The sequence below is a fragment of the Pezoporus flaviventris genome, unplaced genomic scaffold (genome assembly GCF_033815535.1).
Source record: "Pezoporus flaviventris isolate CSIRO_AGI_PZ_B2104156 unplaced genomic scaffold, CSIRO_AGI_Pfla_v1 ptg000078l, whole genome shotgun sequence".
Taxonomy (NCBI): domain Eukaryota; kingdom Metazoa; phylum Chordata; class Aves; order Psittaciformes; family Psittacidae; genus Pezoporus; species Pezoporus flaviventris.
The window spans coordinates 1,902,527-1,921,706 of record NW_026892626.1 but is presented as its reverse complement, the minus strand read 5'-3'; the positions used below and the strand labels follow the sequence as shown (position 1 = coordinate 1,921,706).

General features: G+C 48.9%; 1 protein-coding gene across 1 annotated transcript in view; it reads left to right on the top strand.

The window, feature by feature from the left end:
* Positions 1–19,180, top strand: part of LOC133279807 (syntaxin-binding protein 4-like) — a 57,615-nt gene that overhangs the window by 14,622 nt on the left and 23,813 nt on the right. The window contains exons 2-9 of the mRNA XM_061473973.1: positions 48–121; positions 5,635–5,730; positions 6,543–6,612; positions 7,540–7,614; positions 14,382–14,467; positions 15,101–15,221; positions 18,147–18,288; positions 18,481–18,587. Coding sequence (XP_061329957.1) covers positions 55–121; positions 5,635–5,730; positions 6,543–6,612; positions 7,540–7,614; positions 14,382–14,467; positions 15,101–15,221; positions 18,147–18,288; positions 18,481–18,587 — 764 coding nt within the window. The 5' untranslated portion in view covers positions 48–54. The remainder of the gene's footprint in view (positions 1–47; positions 122–5,634; positions 5,731–6,542; positions 6,613–7,539; positions 7,615–14,381; positions 14,468–15,100; positions 15,222–18,146; positions 18,289–18,480; positions 18,588–19,180) is intronic.

Sequence of the window (19,180 nt, the reverse complement as noted above, 5' to 3'; positions counted from 1 at the left end):
GTTTGTTTTGGCCCGTGAAAGAAAGATGCTTCTCTTCTCTCTCCCAGGACACTCATGGGACCATACGGGATGGATCGAATTGTGCACTGCTTTGATTTCTACGACTGTGCAAATGGGCTGGGTGAGTTCTGAGGGGCACCAGGGTGGGCTGGGCACCTCGAGCATCCCTCCATCCCCAGCACCTCTGTCATGATGTGCCTCCCTGTGTGAAGTCTGATCTCCAACAGGAATACTGGTCCCTGTGCCTGCCTCTGTCAAGCATCTGCTGGCACCTTTTGCAGCTGGGAGGTTAAAATAAGGTCAAAATCCTGACTAATTCCCTGTGGATGGTGAGCAGCTGCAGTGCTGAGAGCTGTGCAGGAGCCCAGGGCCAGATGCCCTCCCCTGAGCAGGATGGGGGGAGGCTTGTCAGAATGTTCTGAATTTATTACATTAAAATTTACAATTAAGCTACTAATAAAAGGTAAATACAAAGCCAAGCCCTTCCCAGCTGCCTGACCCTGCCCTGCTGCAGGCCCTGCTGGGAAGCCACTATGATGGGTGACGCAGAGTGTTGCAGCTCTCCTTGGGCACAGGGCTGCGTGAGCTGGTTTGAGAAAGCTTGGCCCACGGGTAAGAGTATGAGCACTGAACGAGTCAGATGTCCTTTCATGGAGCTCTGAACATCAAAGCATGGGGGAGAAAGGAAAAGGGAAGGTAATATCTGTAAGAATATGAGAAAGAGTCACAGGTTCATGAAACTCAGCCCAAAAGGATCCAGTATAACCTCTCATCTGACCTCTGTGTATCCAGCAGCATAAATGCTGCTGCTCTTCGATGGACTTGATAAAATCCTGTGATCCTGCATTAGGATTTCTGGGGGTCCACCTCACGGCTTCTTCCATCAGTTTTAATCGTGAGCGCAGCCTGTCACCCCAGAAAGCACTTGTGAAGCTCTTGGTGAGGTCCCTGGGTGAAAATTGAGGACCCTTCCTGGGAGGTCAAACTCACCAAAGAAACAAGTTCAGGTTTCCTGAGACCTGCAATTAATTCTAAACTCGTTACTGGCTGTTTCCAGCTCTTGGGTAACAGGGCTTTCTGCACAGAGCAGATTTGCTGAGTCTTCCCCCTGCCTTCTGTTTATAAGGTTCATGGGAGCTCAGTGAAATATATTTTAGTCTCCAGAGGTTGATTTGGTCGAGTTGATGGGATTTTAGCTTTTGGGTTAGATTAGCTTGTTAAAGGAGAAGACCTTTTTGGGGTGACTGGGCTGGCATTGACCTCTGGAAGAAGCACACAGATGTTTCAGCCCACTGTGAGCCACTTTGCTGGGTCCAAATACTCTTCCTTTCCCCCAGTCTGTGTGTGAGGGTCTTTGCAGGGTCTTGCAGACCCCTACAGGGTCTTGTGATGTGCTGCAGGAAGGTATCGTGTAGTGTTCTAATGCCACCATCAGCTTTCTCCATCCTCTTGAAACACCCAAGATAAATGATTGTCCTCCAGAAATCACTCCTCTCTGCTAAGCACCAAGTGGTGCTTGCAGGAGCCCCATGTCTGCCATAGGTGTAGCTGCTCAGAAAATGGCTTCTCTGGGGGAAAAGAGTACCTCCATGAGTTTCTTATGTTCAGTTGTGGGTGTTATTCCAGCAGAGTCTCTTCAGAGCAGCATCAGCCCACTCAGTGCCAGCTTGGCAGGTCAGCGTTTGGCCCCGGGTCTGTTGCTCTGTGGCTTTGGGTGGCAACCCACATGTGAACCTCAGCAGAAGTTCAAAGGGGTTACCTGGGCAGCTCCTAAAACCTGAAGTTTGAATTAAAGAATAGCCATCAAAGGGAAGTGCTGATTAAGAAGCCTTTCTCAGAAACACTGAGATCCCATTATCTTGACCTTCATCTTCTTAGGACAGGACAGCGAGTGATTTACCTCCAATCTGTCCCTTCCTCCAGACAGAAAAAGCTGGCTGGGGCTGCAAGATCAACAGGGGGATTAAAGGAAATGTAATTGAACATTGCTGGCTTAGGTCTGTGCCGGCAGCCGGGAACACGGCACAGCAGCCGGTGGGATCGGCATGCTCCAGAGATGATTACAGTTGGGCCAAACAACTGGCTTAGCCAGGACACCCCTTGACCTGTGGTACAGGGAGCCAGGAGCAGGTGAGATTACAGCCTGAGAAGTTGAGAACTGCGACAGTGGCATTAGTAGGAGTGGGATTAGATGCACCAGAGAAGCTCAAGGGTCTTGAAGGAGTTTATCAGATCACTAAGAACCTAAAGAAAATGCCATCTGAGGCAGTCTAGCCTGTATTCCCACCTGGATTTTCCCCCTAAGCATTTGTTCTGCAAAACAGAAAATACTAGGGATGTGGGCATCAGCACCAGGACCTTTGCCAGAAAGGAAAGATTAAATAGAGAGATCCAAAATAGGCTAGATTATCTGGCCCTAAGTATGACTTAATAAGCATTATACTGTGATAATTAAAGAGCCGTTATTTACCTAAACTGGGTCCCAAACAGAAATTTAATTAAAGTATAAAATACTTCAATCAAATACTTTTTATAAAGTTTATAAAATGCAAAGACTCCCAGGGATTCTGCCACCCCAATCTTGGACAGTTCTGGTTGGCTGCAAACAGTCCAGGGCTGTCCCGTGTCTTGATCTGTGCCTAGGCAGGGGGGTAAGCCCTTCTTTCTCCTTCTTTTCCTCCTCTTCGTCCTTTCTGCCATGGTAAGGACTTCCTAGTGCATTCCTTTGGGGTAGAGCTGCCATCCACAGTGCCTCCATGGCCGGGAGGATGGTGTGGGCACGGCCTGGCAGCACCCGGATGGTTTTGGTTTGGGTTAAGAGTCAGGGTGTTTTTCCTCCCCCTCGTCGAAGTTGGAGTGTGTCTGGGAGCAATACTGTGAGTAATCACCGTTTTTAATAACAAGATCGGATTTTCTCCTGACATCGTTGGGGATAAAGGAGGATTTGTAGATACTGCAGCTATATTAAGGCATTATTACAATTGATTTGTGGACACAAAAGGGAAATGAGTCGTTATTGAGTTGATACCTCAGCAGAGGAGTCTGTCATAAGCAGGTCCTGTTGCGCTGCCAAGTCATGCTGCAGCTGCACCTCTTCTGAGATGCAGATTTTCACATCATTTGTCTAATGTGTTTTACCATTCCTAATTAATTCATGTTCCTGTGTGATGAAAGATGTAGGACAACTTCCTGGCCTTGGCTTAAGCTGGACTTCCAGTGTCCTCCCTGTCCAGGAGAACTGACAAGGCTTTGCTTCTGCAGGAACCCCCCATGCCAGGGGTTCCCAAAACCATCCCAAGTGTGAGACTGCTCCCCAGGGTCTCTCTCCCAGCAAAGCCCACTAGCAGCCACCACAGCCTGGTTGGAAGCTGAGATTTCCAGCTGATCATCTTCAGTGATGAGAAGGTTTTACTTTCTTTACCATCTCTTCCCTGCATTGGTCCCATTCCTTGGTGAGGCTCGGACCACTTGGAGATACCTCTTTTGGGCAGTATTTCCAATTTTGATGAATTTCTTTTAAAATCATAGAATCATAGATTGGTTTGGGTTGGAGGAACCTTTAAAACTCACCCAGTTCCAACACCCTGCCACTGGCAGGGACACCTTCCACTAGACCAGGTTGCTCCAAGCCCCATCCAACCTGCCCTTGAACACTGCCAGGGATGGGGCAGCCACAGCTTCTCTGGCCAAACTGCAATGGAGAACAACATTGATGCCTGTTCCTGAGGTATTCTCCTGTGTGTTCTCAGTGCTGTCAGTAAAACGTCTCCTCACAGGGACTTGGGTGTTAATACATGAAGTTAATACATGAAGACCAGGGAACAAACTCCAGCACTCAGAAGGGCTGGGGTTTTGGTTTTGGGAGAAGCAGTGATTGGTGCATACAGGAATGAAATGAACGATTGTAATGATCTGTTTTTAATCACAGTTTTAATGTAAAGGTGACTTGAAAGACAGGGTATTTCCCTAGACGTAGCTGTAAACTTCATGGGTCCTCAGAGCCTCTCAGAGAGGAGAGTTAGGGATGGAAATAGCACCATAGTTCCGAGTAATCCTGATCCACTCTGCTTCCTTCCTGCTTGTTTTGGAAAGGGGTCTCGTGTTCTAGGGAAGAAGCTGTGCTCTGCTCCCCTGGAGGATTGTGTTTCTTGCATAGGGTCACTTTGTGCATCTCAGGACCTCACCAAGGCTTGGAGCAGCTCATCACCCCAGGCAGCAGCAGAGGATGAAGCTGCTTGGTGCTGGCAGTGCCCATCTCTGCGGTGCTGCCTGTCCTCAGCATGCCCTCCTGCCCAGAGCAGCCAAATGCCTGACCAGCAGCTCACAGGAGAGATTTGTTAATTAAAGCCAGGCTTTTTAATCCTTCTGTCCATGGCCTGGATCTTCGAAGCAGGACTTAATGAGCCCTGGACAAACAAGTCTCTTGGGCCTTTTCATGCCAGCCAGCTTACGCATGCCAGCAGAGACAGGTCGCATGGCTGGAGAGGTGGCTGTGTGGAGCATGAACCCTTTGCCAAGGTGCTGTGGGGCACCTGAACCACCCTTGGGTTTCAGAGCCATGATAAAGGTGCATCTTGCACCCTGGCTCCTGCCACTGGGTTGCTCCTGATAAGAGGTGGCTGCTCCTGATGTCCAGCTCTGCCATTGATGGCAGCTTCCAAAGCTGTGGTGGAGATGCTGCTGGACCCTGTCAGGAGGGTGAACTTGCAGTGGGGATGTTCTGACAGCTGTACTGGAGCTGGGGCTTGTCCAGCCATTGCACCTCAAAGGGGATCTCCCAGAGAGAACACTCCAGTAACGTTTCTTCCTGCGCACAGGCTGAGACACTCAGAGCAGAATAGGATCCCTTCCCATCAGGGATGAACTTGTAGTGAGTACACAGGAGGCCATGGAAATGCTGTGAAGGCTGGAGCAGCTCTGCTCTGGAGCCAGGCTGAGAGAGCTGGGCTGGTTCAGCCTGGAGAAGAGAAGACTCCTTAAGGGGAGACCTTAGAGCAGCTCCAGTGCCTAAAGGGGCTACAAGAAACCTGGAGAGGGGCTTTGGACAAGGGCCTGTAGGGACAGGACAAGGGGGAATGGCTTTAACCTGACAGAGGGGAGACTGAGATGAGCTCTTAGGCAGAAGCTCTTCCCTGTGAGGGTGCTGAGGCTCTGGCACAGGGTGCCCAGAGAAGCTGTGGCTGCCCCATCCCTGGCAGTGTTCAAGGCCAGGTTGGATGGGGCTTGGAGCAACCTGGTCTGGCGGAAGGTGTCTCTGCCCGTGGCAGGGGGTTGGAACTGGAGCAGCCTTAGGGTCCCTTCCAACCCAAACTATGACTCTATGGGTTTTGTGTGAGGGAAGCTGGTCGCTCCTTACCTCCACCTTTTTCAGAAGCTTTGTCTCCGTAGCTGTTGCTCCAAGCAGGTGCTATCAGATGCCTTTACCCTCTGTGTTGTGTCAGCAGCTGCATCCTCTTGCTTCTGCTGCTGCTGCTGCTGCTTGCGTAGAGCAGGGGATACAGGGAGCTTTTCACAAGTGGTTTTTAAAGGGGTGTCAGGCAGTGCTGGGGTGCCTGGGAGCTGGGACAGCATGTGAGATGGTCCCATGGAAATGGCAGTTCTTCTGCCTCTGTGTCATCACTTCTTTTCCTCCAGGTATTAAAGTGATTGGTGGCATCAAGGAACTCACTGGAGACGAATATGGAGTTTATGTCAAGAGGATCCTTCCAGGGGGTGTTGCTTATGCGGACGGTGAGTTAAATCTGGTGCTGAGTCCTGCAAAGTCTGAGAAAAGCCCAACTTCAGTGTATTTATTTTATACATTGTCTTATTAAACATCTCAGGTGCTTCCTCCAGATTTTCTAGCAGTGGAGGCATTTGTTTAGTGTGGCAGTCTGTAACATCCACCAGCAGCCTTGTTGGCTTCTCAGCATATGCATGATTGCTTCATGTCTTTAAATTAAGATCCACCTCTGCTACATACAGAACTTCGCTTTTCTGCCTGTCCCTTCCCACATGACAATCACTGCTTGTAGCTCCAAAATGACCCGAGATCCTTCTGCAAATTCAGCTCTGCTCTGGGGTGCTGATTCCATTCTGAGTAGCTTCAGATGAGCAGGTATTAGGCAGGGCTCTGCAGAGTTCACCTTTTGTAACTTAAGCCAAAAAGATGCTTTGGTTTGTTTTTTTTTTTCCCCCAAATGTTACAACATCATTTTTCCACCTAATAAAGAAAATTAAATGGAGAACAGGTGGAAAAGCCACTCGTGGTTTTCTACCTGACCTCAAGCTGCACAAAGTAAAAGCTTTATTGCGTTTTTTTGGGCACTGACTTTCGTAACTTCCCCCAGTTGAGGAAGTGCTGCAGCACTGGCATGAGCTGGTCAGGGAGGCTGCAGAAACCTCATCTCTGGACATCTTGAAAAACAGGTTGGATGAGCATCTCAGGCACAACCTATGCATATTTCATCCTGTCTCTGGGCAAAGGGAGGAACTGCCCAGCCTCTCCCAGTCCCTTCAAGCTGTATTTTCTGCAGTTTCTACCCATTAGTTTTCTTTTCTAGGGCGCCTGCAGCCAGGAGACCAGATCCTGGAGGTCAATGGAGAGTCCCTAATTGGGGTTACAAGTGAGAGGTACCATATCTGGATGGAAATTCTGCATTCCTGTTGCTTTTGTGTAATTCTGGGAAGCGGCTCAGTCTGCAGGTTGAGGACACAAGGAGACTGTTTTGTCTGCACTCCGACGCAGCCTGCGCTGTTCCTAAGGGTCAACTTGGGAATTATCAGACACACATCTATAAAAAGAGATGAATGAACTCAAACTGTGCTTGTGAGATATTCTGGCATTCCCCAAAATACAGCTTCTGGCACCCCCACTCCATCTGCTGCAGCTTCCCAGCAAGTCCCACAGCTCCCAGCACAGGAGATTAGCCAGTGCCTAAGCAAGAGCACTGCTTTGTGCTGGGATTCCCTCCGGAGCTGCAATTCAGCCCCCCAGCTCCCTGATCCAGAGGAGTACTCCACTTTTGGGGCACCTCTTTTCATTAATCATGGCGTTAGCCTGCTGGCTGCCTTCCATTCCTGCTGGATGGATGCTTGGGAAGCTTCCAAACCCCCAGAGCAGCTGGGTTTGGTGAAGGAGGTCACTGAAGACATCTCTGCAGTGTGTGTCCTAGCACACTGCCCTGACTCCCATGGGGACACATGTATTTTGAACCAAAAAGCAGCCATCCCTGACATGGAAACTTCCTGAGGAAGGAGACATCCTAGGAGGTATTTGCCCACCTTCTGGGTGCATCTTCTGGGTCTCCTTTGTTACTGGGGACTTCTCATTTATTGCAGAAGTGGAAAACTCAGGCTGCGACTTGGCTGCCCTGTACAGGGCAGGGAATGGGGGTGTTCCACAAGCATCCAGACAAAAAAGGTCACTTGTTTGGTGATGGTTTGGTGCCCAGGCCACGGGTCTCTGCCCAGTTTGTCGTGAGTTTTGGTAGGTGGCTGGGTGAGTGGTGGAGCACTGCTGCAAGCTGGCACTGACATGGGGTCATCCTTGTCTTGCAGGGCTGTGGACATCCTGAGGACAGCATCAGCCACCAGCCACATGCGCCTTCTTATAGCCCGTGACGACGATGCCAGGTAAGAGGTGTTACCTGCGCTGGGACTGGGGATCACGGCACTTGTGGGCACCGGAGCTGGGCTGCCTTTGAGCTAACCAGGCTGACAGCCCATGGTGAAGACAGAGGTGGCCAAGGGTCTTTGATAACTGTACACCGGTGGGAATGCACTGGAGCTGTAATGGGGAGGAAGCAAAGCTGGTGGCTCCCAGCTGCAGACTTGGCTCCCGCTCTGACTGTGACAGGTCTGTTGGGCATCCCGGCAGCCAGCAGGTTTCTGCAGGAGGACCAGGGCAGCTCCAGCCTTGAATGAAGGGGCATATGGGCTCCTTCAGCTCCCTGTGGCTTACCACATCCTGCACAGACCTTTGGATGAGTATGTACAGGGGCAGCAGGATCTTCCCTTTCCGTCTGAGTTAGATACATTGAGTTAAGGTTTTCCCTCCTCAGAGGATTCCTCCTTCTCAGGGAGGACAAGCAGTTTCTCTCTTAAAACTCTCCCCCTGCTGCTCCCTGGAAAATCTTGCTTTCTCTAGAGAGGCTTGAAGGATTCGAAAGGGGAAGGAAATAGTTCAGTTTTGTCTTGGCTGGATTTAAACTGTGTGGAACAATGACAGAGGGTAGGGTTGTGGAAACCAAAGTATGGGATTAGTGGGGTCTTTGCCTGCATCCCCTGGGAGATCTGGCATGATGTGCTGCGGCATCCTCTCCCTTGCATAGAAGCACATGTCTGCACACTTTAGGTGCACCAGGAACCACCAAAACGAGAGTGGGTCTGGGCAGAGCAGTCATGGGCTGGTGGCACTGAGGCTTTCCACTGCATGTGGGTGGCTGGAGATTACAGAGGAGTTTGCTCAACGTTCCCACATCCCGTTAGCATCGGAGGTGATAGTTTCATTCCTTATCCATCAGCAGCTGTGGAGAGTTACTGCCTTGGCAGGGCAGTGAGAGCTCTGTAATGACAGTGATGACACTCATTTTGACACAGCAATACACTGGTGGAAGAATTATTTGCTATTAATGACACTATTACCTATGCTCTTCCAGAGAAAATAGCAGCTCAGATGGTTATATTAAGGGCAAGTGGTTCAGCAGCTGTTGAGGAAGCACTGGGTGAAGTGAGCAGGTCACACAGTCAGACTTCTTTGGAGGAAGGATGCACAGGATGCACTGCTGCACCCCTGCGGTTCCTGCACTTGCCTTTGTGGGGAAGCAGCAGTGGGCATAACACACTGTCACCTCTGCATGGCTGTTTCCAGGGCTGGTCCCCAGCAGGAGGGATGGGTTGCTGCAGGTGAGCACCTCCCTGCACTCATCAACAGCAGGACTTGCTTAGGGAAACTTCATTTCTCAGCCAGAGCCCCCAGAGCAGGTTTTCTGTCTTCACCCAAGCTTTCAGGTATCTCAATGTGCCTCCTATATCTTAAATTACAGCAGATATTTCTTAAAGCCCTTGTCTTTGTCAGCAGCTCTAGCTCCTCGCTGCTTCTCCTGGTAAAGAAGCAGCTCCAAAACCCACTGAGGGACACTCAAAGGGCAACAAAACAATTTATTTGGCCTCCATTTGCTGTTGGTTATCTGTTAAATCTTCAAAAGGTTAGCCAGTGGGAGAGTGGGGAATAATCACTTTAGTTAGTTATTTATTTTGTTTAAAGATTTGCAGAGATTTCACTTACGTAATCATCTTGCAAACTGTTTAATACACATAGTTCCAGGATTAAGGGCTGTGGAAATGGGGAAAGGATTTTTCTGCTTTCTACTTTCTTTCCCCCTTAGTTTTGTCTTTATTGATGCCCTACTAACTTTTAAGTCTGTCCTTGAGAGGAGACAGCTCTTTGGGTTGGGACTGACTTCCCAGGTATTGTCATCTCTGGAGGTGATGCCCATGGAGATGCTGCACCATGAACACCCCCGAGCGGAGGGCAGCCTTGCACCTTCCCACTGCCCAGCAGTGTGGCTCATGAGGCATGAAAGCTGAAGGAAGATGCAGGGAGGAGTGTAACTCAGTGTATCTACAGATACAGGCATGCAGATTGTCTTCATAAACTCTGAGCACACAAGACACGCTGGAGGAGGAAACACAATAGCTCTGGGTTTGGAAGACAGTCCAACCCACCTGCCAGTTTTCTCAGTGACTCAGCTGAGCAGCATTTTGTTGTGGTTGCCCTTGGGTGAATTTGACTCAGAAACACTATTATTTGTCCCTGGAGTTAATTATAGGCCCAAATTACCTGTGCTTTTAATGGAACTCAGTCCTGGCATGTATAAGATGCATGTTTTCTGCCTGTCGCATCAGCCGTGCTGCAGAGAGCACCCGTAATGCTAGGGCTTACAGCAGAAAATTCAGATTTCGAGCTGGACATGCGTTTGGAGAGTGGCTGGATATGATTTTTGTCTGTGCTCATCTTTAGCTAATGAGGATAATTCTATTGCATACATATAATTATTGTTTATTCATTCTCAGGCTGAAAGTTGCAATAGTTCCTTGTTCCAGTGCATTGCACAAATATCATCCTGGTCTTTCAGGTTTATCACTGTGAGAAAGACAGTTTGCAATGCACCTCATAGTACTTGCACGATAAAATGCTAAATACATTGCATCTCCACATGACATGCACTGTCATCTCAAGGGAAACGGGTTGTTGCATTAACAGGGCTTGCTCAACAAGCAGGAAGGAAAAGGAAAGCAGTCTGCTTTTCTCCAATATCCAGGGATCAGCAGAGAGGCTGTTGCTGGGGATCATAGAATCATAGAATGGTTTGGGTTGGAAGGGACCTTAAAGCTCATCCAGTTTCAACCCCCTGCCACAGACATGGACACCTTCCACTAGACCAGGTTGCTCCAAGCCTCATCCAACTTAGTGCGATTGCCAAGTTATCCCATTTTTCCTGTGAGCTCTGCATGTGAGAGTGGCAGCTCAGCCCATGGGCTATTCAGCTGGTGCTAAACTGGATAGGAGCTGGGCCAGCTCCAGCAAGCCTGGGGTGTCCCAGGGTCATCAGCTGCTCTTTGGGGAAAGCCATGTATCTTTCTACCCAGAAGCTGGTATGCACCGGTGCGTGTCGCTGCTTCCACAGCGTAAATGGAAAAGTAAAGCCCAGCAGCAGTGTGATGTGCTGCTCTGTGCAGCCAGGACTTGGGCTCTGTGCCAGAGCTGCTGCTCCAGAGCATCATCCCAACTGGACAACAGTGAAATGCTGCAGCTGCTGTGCGGGAAAACTTTCTTTTGTGGTGCTTCGGGTTCACGGCTCCCACTGCCCTGCAGGCTTTGTTTTTTTTTGAGACAAGCTATTAATTTATCTGGTGTCACAGTCTCCTCTTTCTCCCCCAGCTGTGGTGCAGAGCTGAGGTTTCCAGATGCTCTGCTCTCACACAGCCTTTGATACAGGATTCACCCTTTGCTCCCCCAAGAACAAAAGGGCAGGACAAAAAGGTATTATGAGATAAACCAACAATGTTCTGTAGGAAGAATGATCCCCCATAGCTTAATCTGTAGCAAAGTCGGCCTACAGCTGGTTGCTGCTGGCAAACCCCATTATCCCACTCCATGCCACAGAGTACAAGCTCTGTTACAGGGATCCTCCAGACCTCAAATGAAAAAGAGCTGGAGAAGCAATTGTTAAAATGAGCTTTCCACCTAATGCTACCTCATGGTTTGATTTTTTCTTAAATAAAGCTGGGCATTTTAGCCCTGCAGGCATCTGACAATTTAGAATGTTGTATTAAAGGTCAGATTTTAAATATTAAAGACATCTTCTGGTGTTTAGAAATACAAAGCAAGGCATTCCTTCAGTGTACTTCATTCAGCAGCAGCATATGGGCATCATCTGCCAGCTCACGAATTCCTTCAAATACAGCACAAAATTAATTCTTGGGAGATTGACACCAGAAAATGTGCTGCTTGCTGCTGGGAGAAGCGTGTACTTCAGGATAGTCATGTGTTTATGTCCTTGCTGGAACTGGGGCTGCCAGTATTGACCAACAAAGCAGGAGCTGGGACAGAGCTACATGATGCAGCATTTAGTCACTCAGTCCCTACAGCAAATGGCTGAGCTGGACCTGGGCTTGACAGCAACCCTGGTCTGGGAGCAAGTAGTTCAGGCTCTGAGCAAATAATGATAAATAGTCTTTTGTGGATAGACTTAACTACATGAAATAAGCAACAACAAAGAGTGTCAGGTCATACCTGCCCTTGCTTATAACAGAGGTTGACAGCCTGGATCTGTGATTGGGGCTGCATTGTTTAGTAAGATTTAAAGAGCTGCCTGACTAGTTGCATTTACATTGACTAAGAGTTTTTCAGTCATTGTTTTAAGTTCATAACCTGTTCTGTGCTCTGGTGAATTATTATCTGAGGAAAACGTAACAATAGATGACCACAGAAACATCCAGCCCAGAACAAAAACCTGGCTGCTTGTGGCTTGGTAACTGCTGGAAATAATACGTTACTTTCCAGCATGTTAGACCTGCCATTGCAATAGGTCAGGGAGGGAAAAGGCCATCCCTGTATGTGTTACCAGTGAAATGGGAGTGTGAATTACCCATAGGAATACAAAGGCTTTACTGGAAAGTTGGAAAAACTCTGCTGAGGTAAGACCTATCCAAGGCTTAATCCGGGGAATCACAGATCAGCAACCCAGTGTCCTGCTGCTATAGGATCTAAGTAGCCTGTCCACTTTCTCAGTGCTTTTACACATATTTCAGGGTCTGATGCCATAAAACTCCCTGTTAAATCAGGTTTGTGGAAGGTGGGGGTTCTGAACAATGCAGTTATCTGTCTTTAAGTCCATGGGTTTAGTTGACAAATACAACTGTGCTAATTCAAAGTACTGGGATTCACCAAGGCATCCCACCAAGTATTGTGTGACACTTGGATTTGAAATTAGCATTAAATGGAATAAATAAGGCATAGATTTGATGGCAATATTAGATAAGGCAGGCACTGGTCTTTGAAGTTTGTTTAATGAGCTGGTTGTTAATGGGAAGATGGAAATTACTGAGAGCACTTCCAGTAGGAACCTAAGGAGCTGGTGATTCATTCATCATTTAATATTGTTGACTCTAATCTAGCCAATAATATATAACTTCTCTCCCGGTAAAGTACGCAGATGACACAACGTCTGGTTGTGTGTAAGAGCAGTCTCCTCACTGAGGAAACTTTGCTGTGGCTGGCTTACTACAGATTTATGTCTTGAGCTTGTCTGACTGTCAAGTCTGAGAGCTATTCACTCATAACCAGGTTTTTCCTGTGGCTTATAGCATCAAGAAGGCACCTTCCCATGGGGATTCCCTCATGCCTTCAAAGCGGACATCTAATGTGGCTACAGAAGCACTTTCAGGGTCCCTCCCCATTGCTTGGCTGCTTGTGTAATGACACATGTAAGAAATGAGTCATCCTTGAGGCTCTTCTCTCTGCCAAAAGGTTGGATCAGTCAGGTAGTGCTGGGTTATGAAGGGAGAGGACCACACAGTCGCAGAGGGGCAGCATGCTCCTTGCAGTGAAACGCCACCATGGCAGAGATGGGCACAGCAGGCTGATGCTTGAGCATGGCACCCCCTTTCCATGCCTCCTCATCCCAAAGGATGTGAGAGGCTCACAGGTTACAGAAATGAAGCAGGAGGTGGTAAACATGAGTTCTGGGGGTTCTTAATGGGCTTTAAAAACTCAGCATGTTACATTTGACAAAAGGAAGGTCAAGAAGCAGTTCATTGTTGTGCACAGGTAGTTGCAGCTCATCAGGGGCTCAGCATGCTTGAGCAGTTATATGGTAGTCAAACTCAACCTGGAAGCAAAGCATTAATTAAGGTACTTGGGCACTGAGCCATCTTTCCAGGGATGGTGTGGATGAGCTTACATTGCAGGGACTTAATTTGGGAAGCAGGGGTGGCTTTCCTCAAGACAAATGGATCATGCTAACTGTAGGCTGCCATTCTTCCCTGTTCTTGAATTCCCTGACAAGCCCTTCTGATCTTGATACCTGTACATTTACTGCACACTTTATGCATGCAGGTCTTTGTTAAGGAATTACACTCCAAGAGGTTAGCCTAAGAAGCTCACGAAGGACATCGCCATGGATGGATTCAGAGTAGTGGGATGCTTCTTTTGCATGTGTTCCAGAAGCCATCTTCCACCTTTACCACAGCAAGAGCTAAGAAGGATCTGATTTCTGTCTAGGAAAGGAGAATTAAAACCAGAATAATCTACACTTAACTATTCTAGAAGGAGTCAGCAACAGGCCAAGCATTTTAGGTTTATGTTTGCATAGTTACGGCTCCTTCTGGCAGTCTGTGTGATTTGTATGCTTTGTTAACAAAACTTTGGAGCCTCACACATGGGGGTGAAATTATTCCAGCTGATTCCTGGGAGGCTCCATGTGGTGAGGTGCAGGGCTGGGGTGCAAGGCAGGGTTCCTGTGTTCATCAGGACTCCCTCAGGAAGAACAGTCCCCAGCACCGGTGCTTGTCCATATGTCCCTTCCCAGCTCCTCTTGCCCAAGTTTGCCCTGAACACTTCCCAGAGCAGGGAAGGAGCACCCCAAAGCTCCAGCCCATTATGGGAACATGCACTGCCATGGGATTGATTATTGGCCTCAAGCCTTGCACAACCTCCTGAAACCAGGGAGGTTACCCTTACACATGAGGAAGCTCTCTCTGCTCCCCACTGTTGGCAGGCACTAGACCTACAGACTTGGTAGTAAGAGCTGCTGCCATCAGACGCACCGTTGTGATATAATCAGGTGGGGAACAGTTTTGAGCAGCCACTGACTATGCCCTGGTCTTGTTTGCAGGAGAGAGTTCTCTGAGCTGCTGGAGAAGTTTGGCTCTCAGAGCAACACGGGCTCAGCACGGAGCTCACCGGTCCTGCATGGTGGCAGTGAGTAGCTCAGGACGCCTTTGGGGGGAAATCAAAAGCCCCTCTTGCTGCTGAGACAGTTTTCCTTTGCCCAGTGTTATATTGCATGAGTGGTGATTGGTTTTGTGTAGGTGTTTGGCTGGAGGTTTGAGGAAGAGAAGTCCTGCAACTGCTTGTCACATCCCCACACTCTGCTTAATTGGTGTGCTGGGCAGGTTAGCCCATCAGCCCCTGCCTCTGCAGGTGCAGCTTTCTGCTATGGATTTCAAAGCATCTCAGCAATCGTTCATTCAATGATTATTACGCTTTCATTTGCAAAAGGGAAACTTTCAATGACATAAACGAGGTCAACCCAAGCAAGATGCCAGGGCACCAAATCATATGTGCATAGGGAAAGAAGCCATCCCTTTGGCTTAGCATCCTTCCCCTGTGCAGAGGTATGTAGGGCTGGCAGAGGGGTGACAGCCCCAACTGGAGTTGTGCTGAGGCAGCTCCGAGTTTCTTCTCCATGAGCAATAACTGAGGTCTTCAAATATCATGTGATTTATCCCAAAAGGCTGGGAAAATGGTGTTAGCTCTCAGTGTTAGAGTATGGAAGGAGGGTGATCCTGGAGTATTTGTGTTCCCTGCACTGACTCTGACTTTGCTGTTCAGGTCGGTACCTGGAAAGCACATCCTCGGGCTCCTCCTCGCGCTCCCAGAGCCCGCTGCTGCTGAGCCCTGCCAATTCCCATGGCCCCTTCATCGGGAACCCGGCGCATCCCCTGAACGCACAGTATGTATGGGTTACACAGGGCCGGCCCTGCAAACCTGTCTCTTGGTCAGTCGTGAAGATCATAGAATCATAAGAATGGAAGGGACCTTAAAGCTCATGCAGTTCCAACCCCTGCCATGGGCAGGGACACCTTTCACTAGACCAGGTTGCTCCAAGCCCCATCCAACCTGGCCTTGAACACTGCCAGGGATGGGGCAGCCACAGCTTCTCTGGGCACCCTGTGCCAGCGCCTCAGCCCCCTCACAGGGAAGAGCTTCTGCCTAAGAGCTCATCTCAGTCTCCCCTCTGTCAGGTTAAAGCCATTCCCCCTTGTCCTGTCCCTACAGGCCCTTGTCCAAAGCCCCTTTCCAGGTTTCCTGTAGCCCCTTTAGGCACTGGAAGCTGCTCTAAGGTCTCCCCAGAGCTGACACCCTCTTAGAGGTAGCTCCAGTAAATAATTCCAGTGCTTGAAGAACTGCTTTGTCCATCCTTATGCCCTCTATATGGCCATATCACCACGATGGCAAGGAGACTACAGCATCTTCTAGAAGTCCTTGTTGCGGTGGCATCCTGACTGCTCCTGGGAAGCCTGGGCCCAAGAGCTGAAAGCTTCCCTGTTGAGGCAGTCAATATGCCTGCAACATGGTTAGCCATGCAACTGCTCCCCTTCCTCTCCTCTGACACTCAGGGGGAAGCTGTAGCTTACAGCCCACAGAAGAGACCCTGCACAGCACCTTTATCGACCATGTCATGAGCAGAGTATTTCTCAGCTCAGTTTCCTGTGTTTGAGTGTTTCTGTGAGGCCAGTGGTGCTTTTAGAAGGTGTTTCAGGAGCTCATTTTCTATTGCCCTGCTTCCAGCATGTTGACTTCGTGCAACAAAAGCACAAGCACTGCCCTCTTGATGCAAATGCTCTGACACCCTTTGTTTTGGTGTCAACAGCGGCTGCCTACAGACACTGCATCCTTTTGTCTGCAGAGCATCTCCTGGAGCATGTGTTTTCATGTGGTCATCTGTCCCTTTCATATTTCGCAGGATCAGAGGCTGGGACAGGCAGAGCTTGTTTGTCTGTGAGTCTCACCTCTGGGTGCTCGGGATTGCCCTCTTCAAGAGGGACAGCTTGAAGGTTGTTAACAGTTGTGGAATTGGGACCCTGTTGTCCCCAGCATTTGCAGCTTCCCTTCTTTTGCCAGCATAAACAAGCCAAGTTACTGGTAAAGAGAATCGGCCCTCTTGCTAAATACCAGCATATTAGGGATTTGCAGAGGACAAGTATTTGGCACCAGAGGTTTAAGCTGCTTGCGTGAAGTGAGAGACCCTTACACAAGAGAGACGAGCTCATCTACTTGGCAGCTGGTTTGGACAAATGAGACATCCTTGCTCTGCTGTTAACCCACTCCAGGCTGTGATATAGGCTGGAGGGGACCTGGTTTGGTGGCCTCCTCACTCAGCTGCTGTACTGCTTGTCTCCATGGCACTGCCAGTACCCCATGGTATTCTCCGGGGAGCAGCAAGAGCTGTTTGAAATCCCAGACCACTGATTCCCACGGAGCAAGGTCAGCCACAGAGATGTCATTTTGGCCATGGGTCTTTTCATGCATGTGGCTGCCATCCCTTCTACTCACCACAGGTTGTTCCCAGTCTGTGGCCTCCCATCGTGGTGTCATCTGAAGTTCCATCACTCCATGGAGCAATGGGACTCAGATATGATTCAGTCCTGCCCAAGATAGTGTCTGATATTTTGATTTTAAAGAAGGGTTTACAGCTAAAATTTGTGGTATTGTTCTCCTAAAATATTTCTTAGAGCAATGTTTTTTCATCAGATTAAGCTGCATGCTGCATGAATACATTCTCTTTCCCCAACAAAGCCTTTGCCAGGGGCCCACTGCCAGTCTGGGGGTGCTCTGTCACTAGGGTGTCTGACTACTGGGGATGGCATTGATGCGAGCACGGGGCAGTGATGCACTGGGAGGCATGGGATGCACATCAGTAGCTATCGTTGTGTCCCAAGTTATCAGACAACACAGGGAGGAGCAGAGACTGCAGCCTGTTTGGTGAGTGCCTGCTATGGAAATAAACTGAGAGAGAGAAAAGCCAGCTGCCCCCAGCCCATGAGGAGGAAAAGGCTTGCTGATCCCACCAAATCCTTCCCCAAAACCTCTCTGTTGCAATGCTGTCCATCAGTGCATGTCTGGTCTGTGAAATCTCTGCTCCCACAAACACTCACTGCAATCCCTAAACCTCCCTCCTGGCACGGAGCTGCCTGCTGTAGCCTGCTCTTGGTGGCTGGTTGGGTCCTGTCTAGCAGGCAGCTCTTGGAGGGTAGGATTCAACATTGGTGCTCCATCTGCAGCACATCTTTGACGGGGCAAGTAATCTCTACCACTGCCAACAAAGTCAATCACAGGAGGTGGGTATTTGCTATAAAGATGCTTAAGGGCTCATTTCTTAAAGCATCTTGTGAGATTTTGAGTCCAAACCTCAGGTAAGCCATAGCTTTGTATCCTGAGCTTCAATTTAACCTTTGCTAAGGGCTGGTTAATAGCTGGCCCATCTGCAAATCGGCATCTGGTGATTTAGCTGGATTCAGACAATAGCCACATTTATCCTTTGTGTCCCTTTGCCTATATAAACTCAGGCTGCCAAATATATTCCTGTTAAAACTTTAGTTTCTTCTCTCTTTATTTGCTAAATGCAAACAAGTATTTCCCAGCATTTGGGATTATGTGAACCAGTCATCTTCATAAAGATGCATAATGTCTGCTGAGAAATGGGAGTCCTCACCTCCTCTTTCCATGGTTGGTTGGAAGAAATGATGCAGAGGTAGGAAAAGTTGGGAGAAGTTAGAAGGCTCATGCATGGAAAGAATCGCAGGCAGTTTGTTCAGTGACATGGGGAAATAAACCAGATCACCTGGAATCACCTGCTAACGTCTTTCCCTTGCAGCTACTCCACTGAATCAGGAATCCAGAGCATTTCTATAGCAAACTCCTCGGGCTTAGGGCTGACAATCAGTGGTGGATCCAACAGGCCTGATGGCCCCATGGTTTATGTTCAAGAGCTTCTGCCAGATGGTGACTGTTACAAGGTAAGGCAGCGTGGAGACCCTCGGTGACTTTGCAAACAGGGGCCTCTCCTAGAGGCTGTAGCTGTTCTGAAGCAGCTTTTCTAAGAATAGACTAATAACGTGTTGCATGGACTAATGATGATTTGTGTTGCAGGAGAAGGCTTTGGGCAGAGAGACATTCCTTCCCAATGCTGTGACTTTCTCTTTGTTTAGGATGGTCGTCTCCGACCTGGTGACCAACTGATAGCTATCAATAAAGATTCTTTGGTGGGCAGCACATATGAAGAGGCCAGAAAAACAATTGCAAAAGCCAAATTAAGGTGAGCATATTTCCTGTCATCATCATGTTGCTGTTGAGTCTTGGGCAGAAACTCTTCACTTTATACCAGTGTTTGGCTTTAAGAAGCATGAGGCTTGTTAGCCTTAATTGATGCTTCAATCTTTCACAAGGGCCTGTAGGAACAGGACAAGGGGGAATGGCTTTAACCTGCCAGAGAGGAGACTGAGATGAGCTCTTAGGCAGAAGTTCTTCCCTGTGAGGGTGCTGAGGCGCTGGCACAGGGTGCCCAGAGAAGCTGTGGCTGCCCCATCCCTGGCAGTGCTCAAGGCCAGGTTGGATGGGGCTTGGAGCAACCTGGTCTAGTGGAAGGTGTCCCTGCCTGTGGCAGGGGTTTGGAACTGGATGAGCTTTAAGGTCCTCTTCAACCCAAACCTGTCTGGGATTCCGTGGTCCTGATAGGTGGTCATATGAGGAAATCTTGAGTGCATGGATCATCCTGAAGTGTAATCCAGACCTTCCCAATGTTCTCATCCTCATGAATATCCCCTATCACTGCCCAGCAGAGTTCTGCAACGGAACTGAAGTTCAAATAAGCAACAAGGTGAGTGAAGATCCAGCTACACTGGTGCAGGC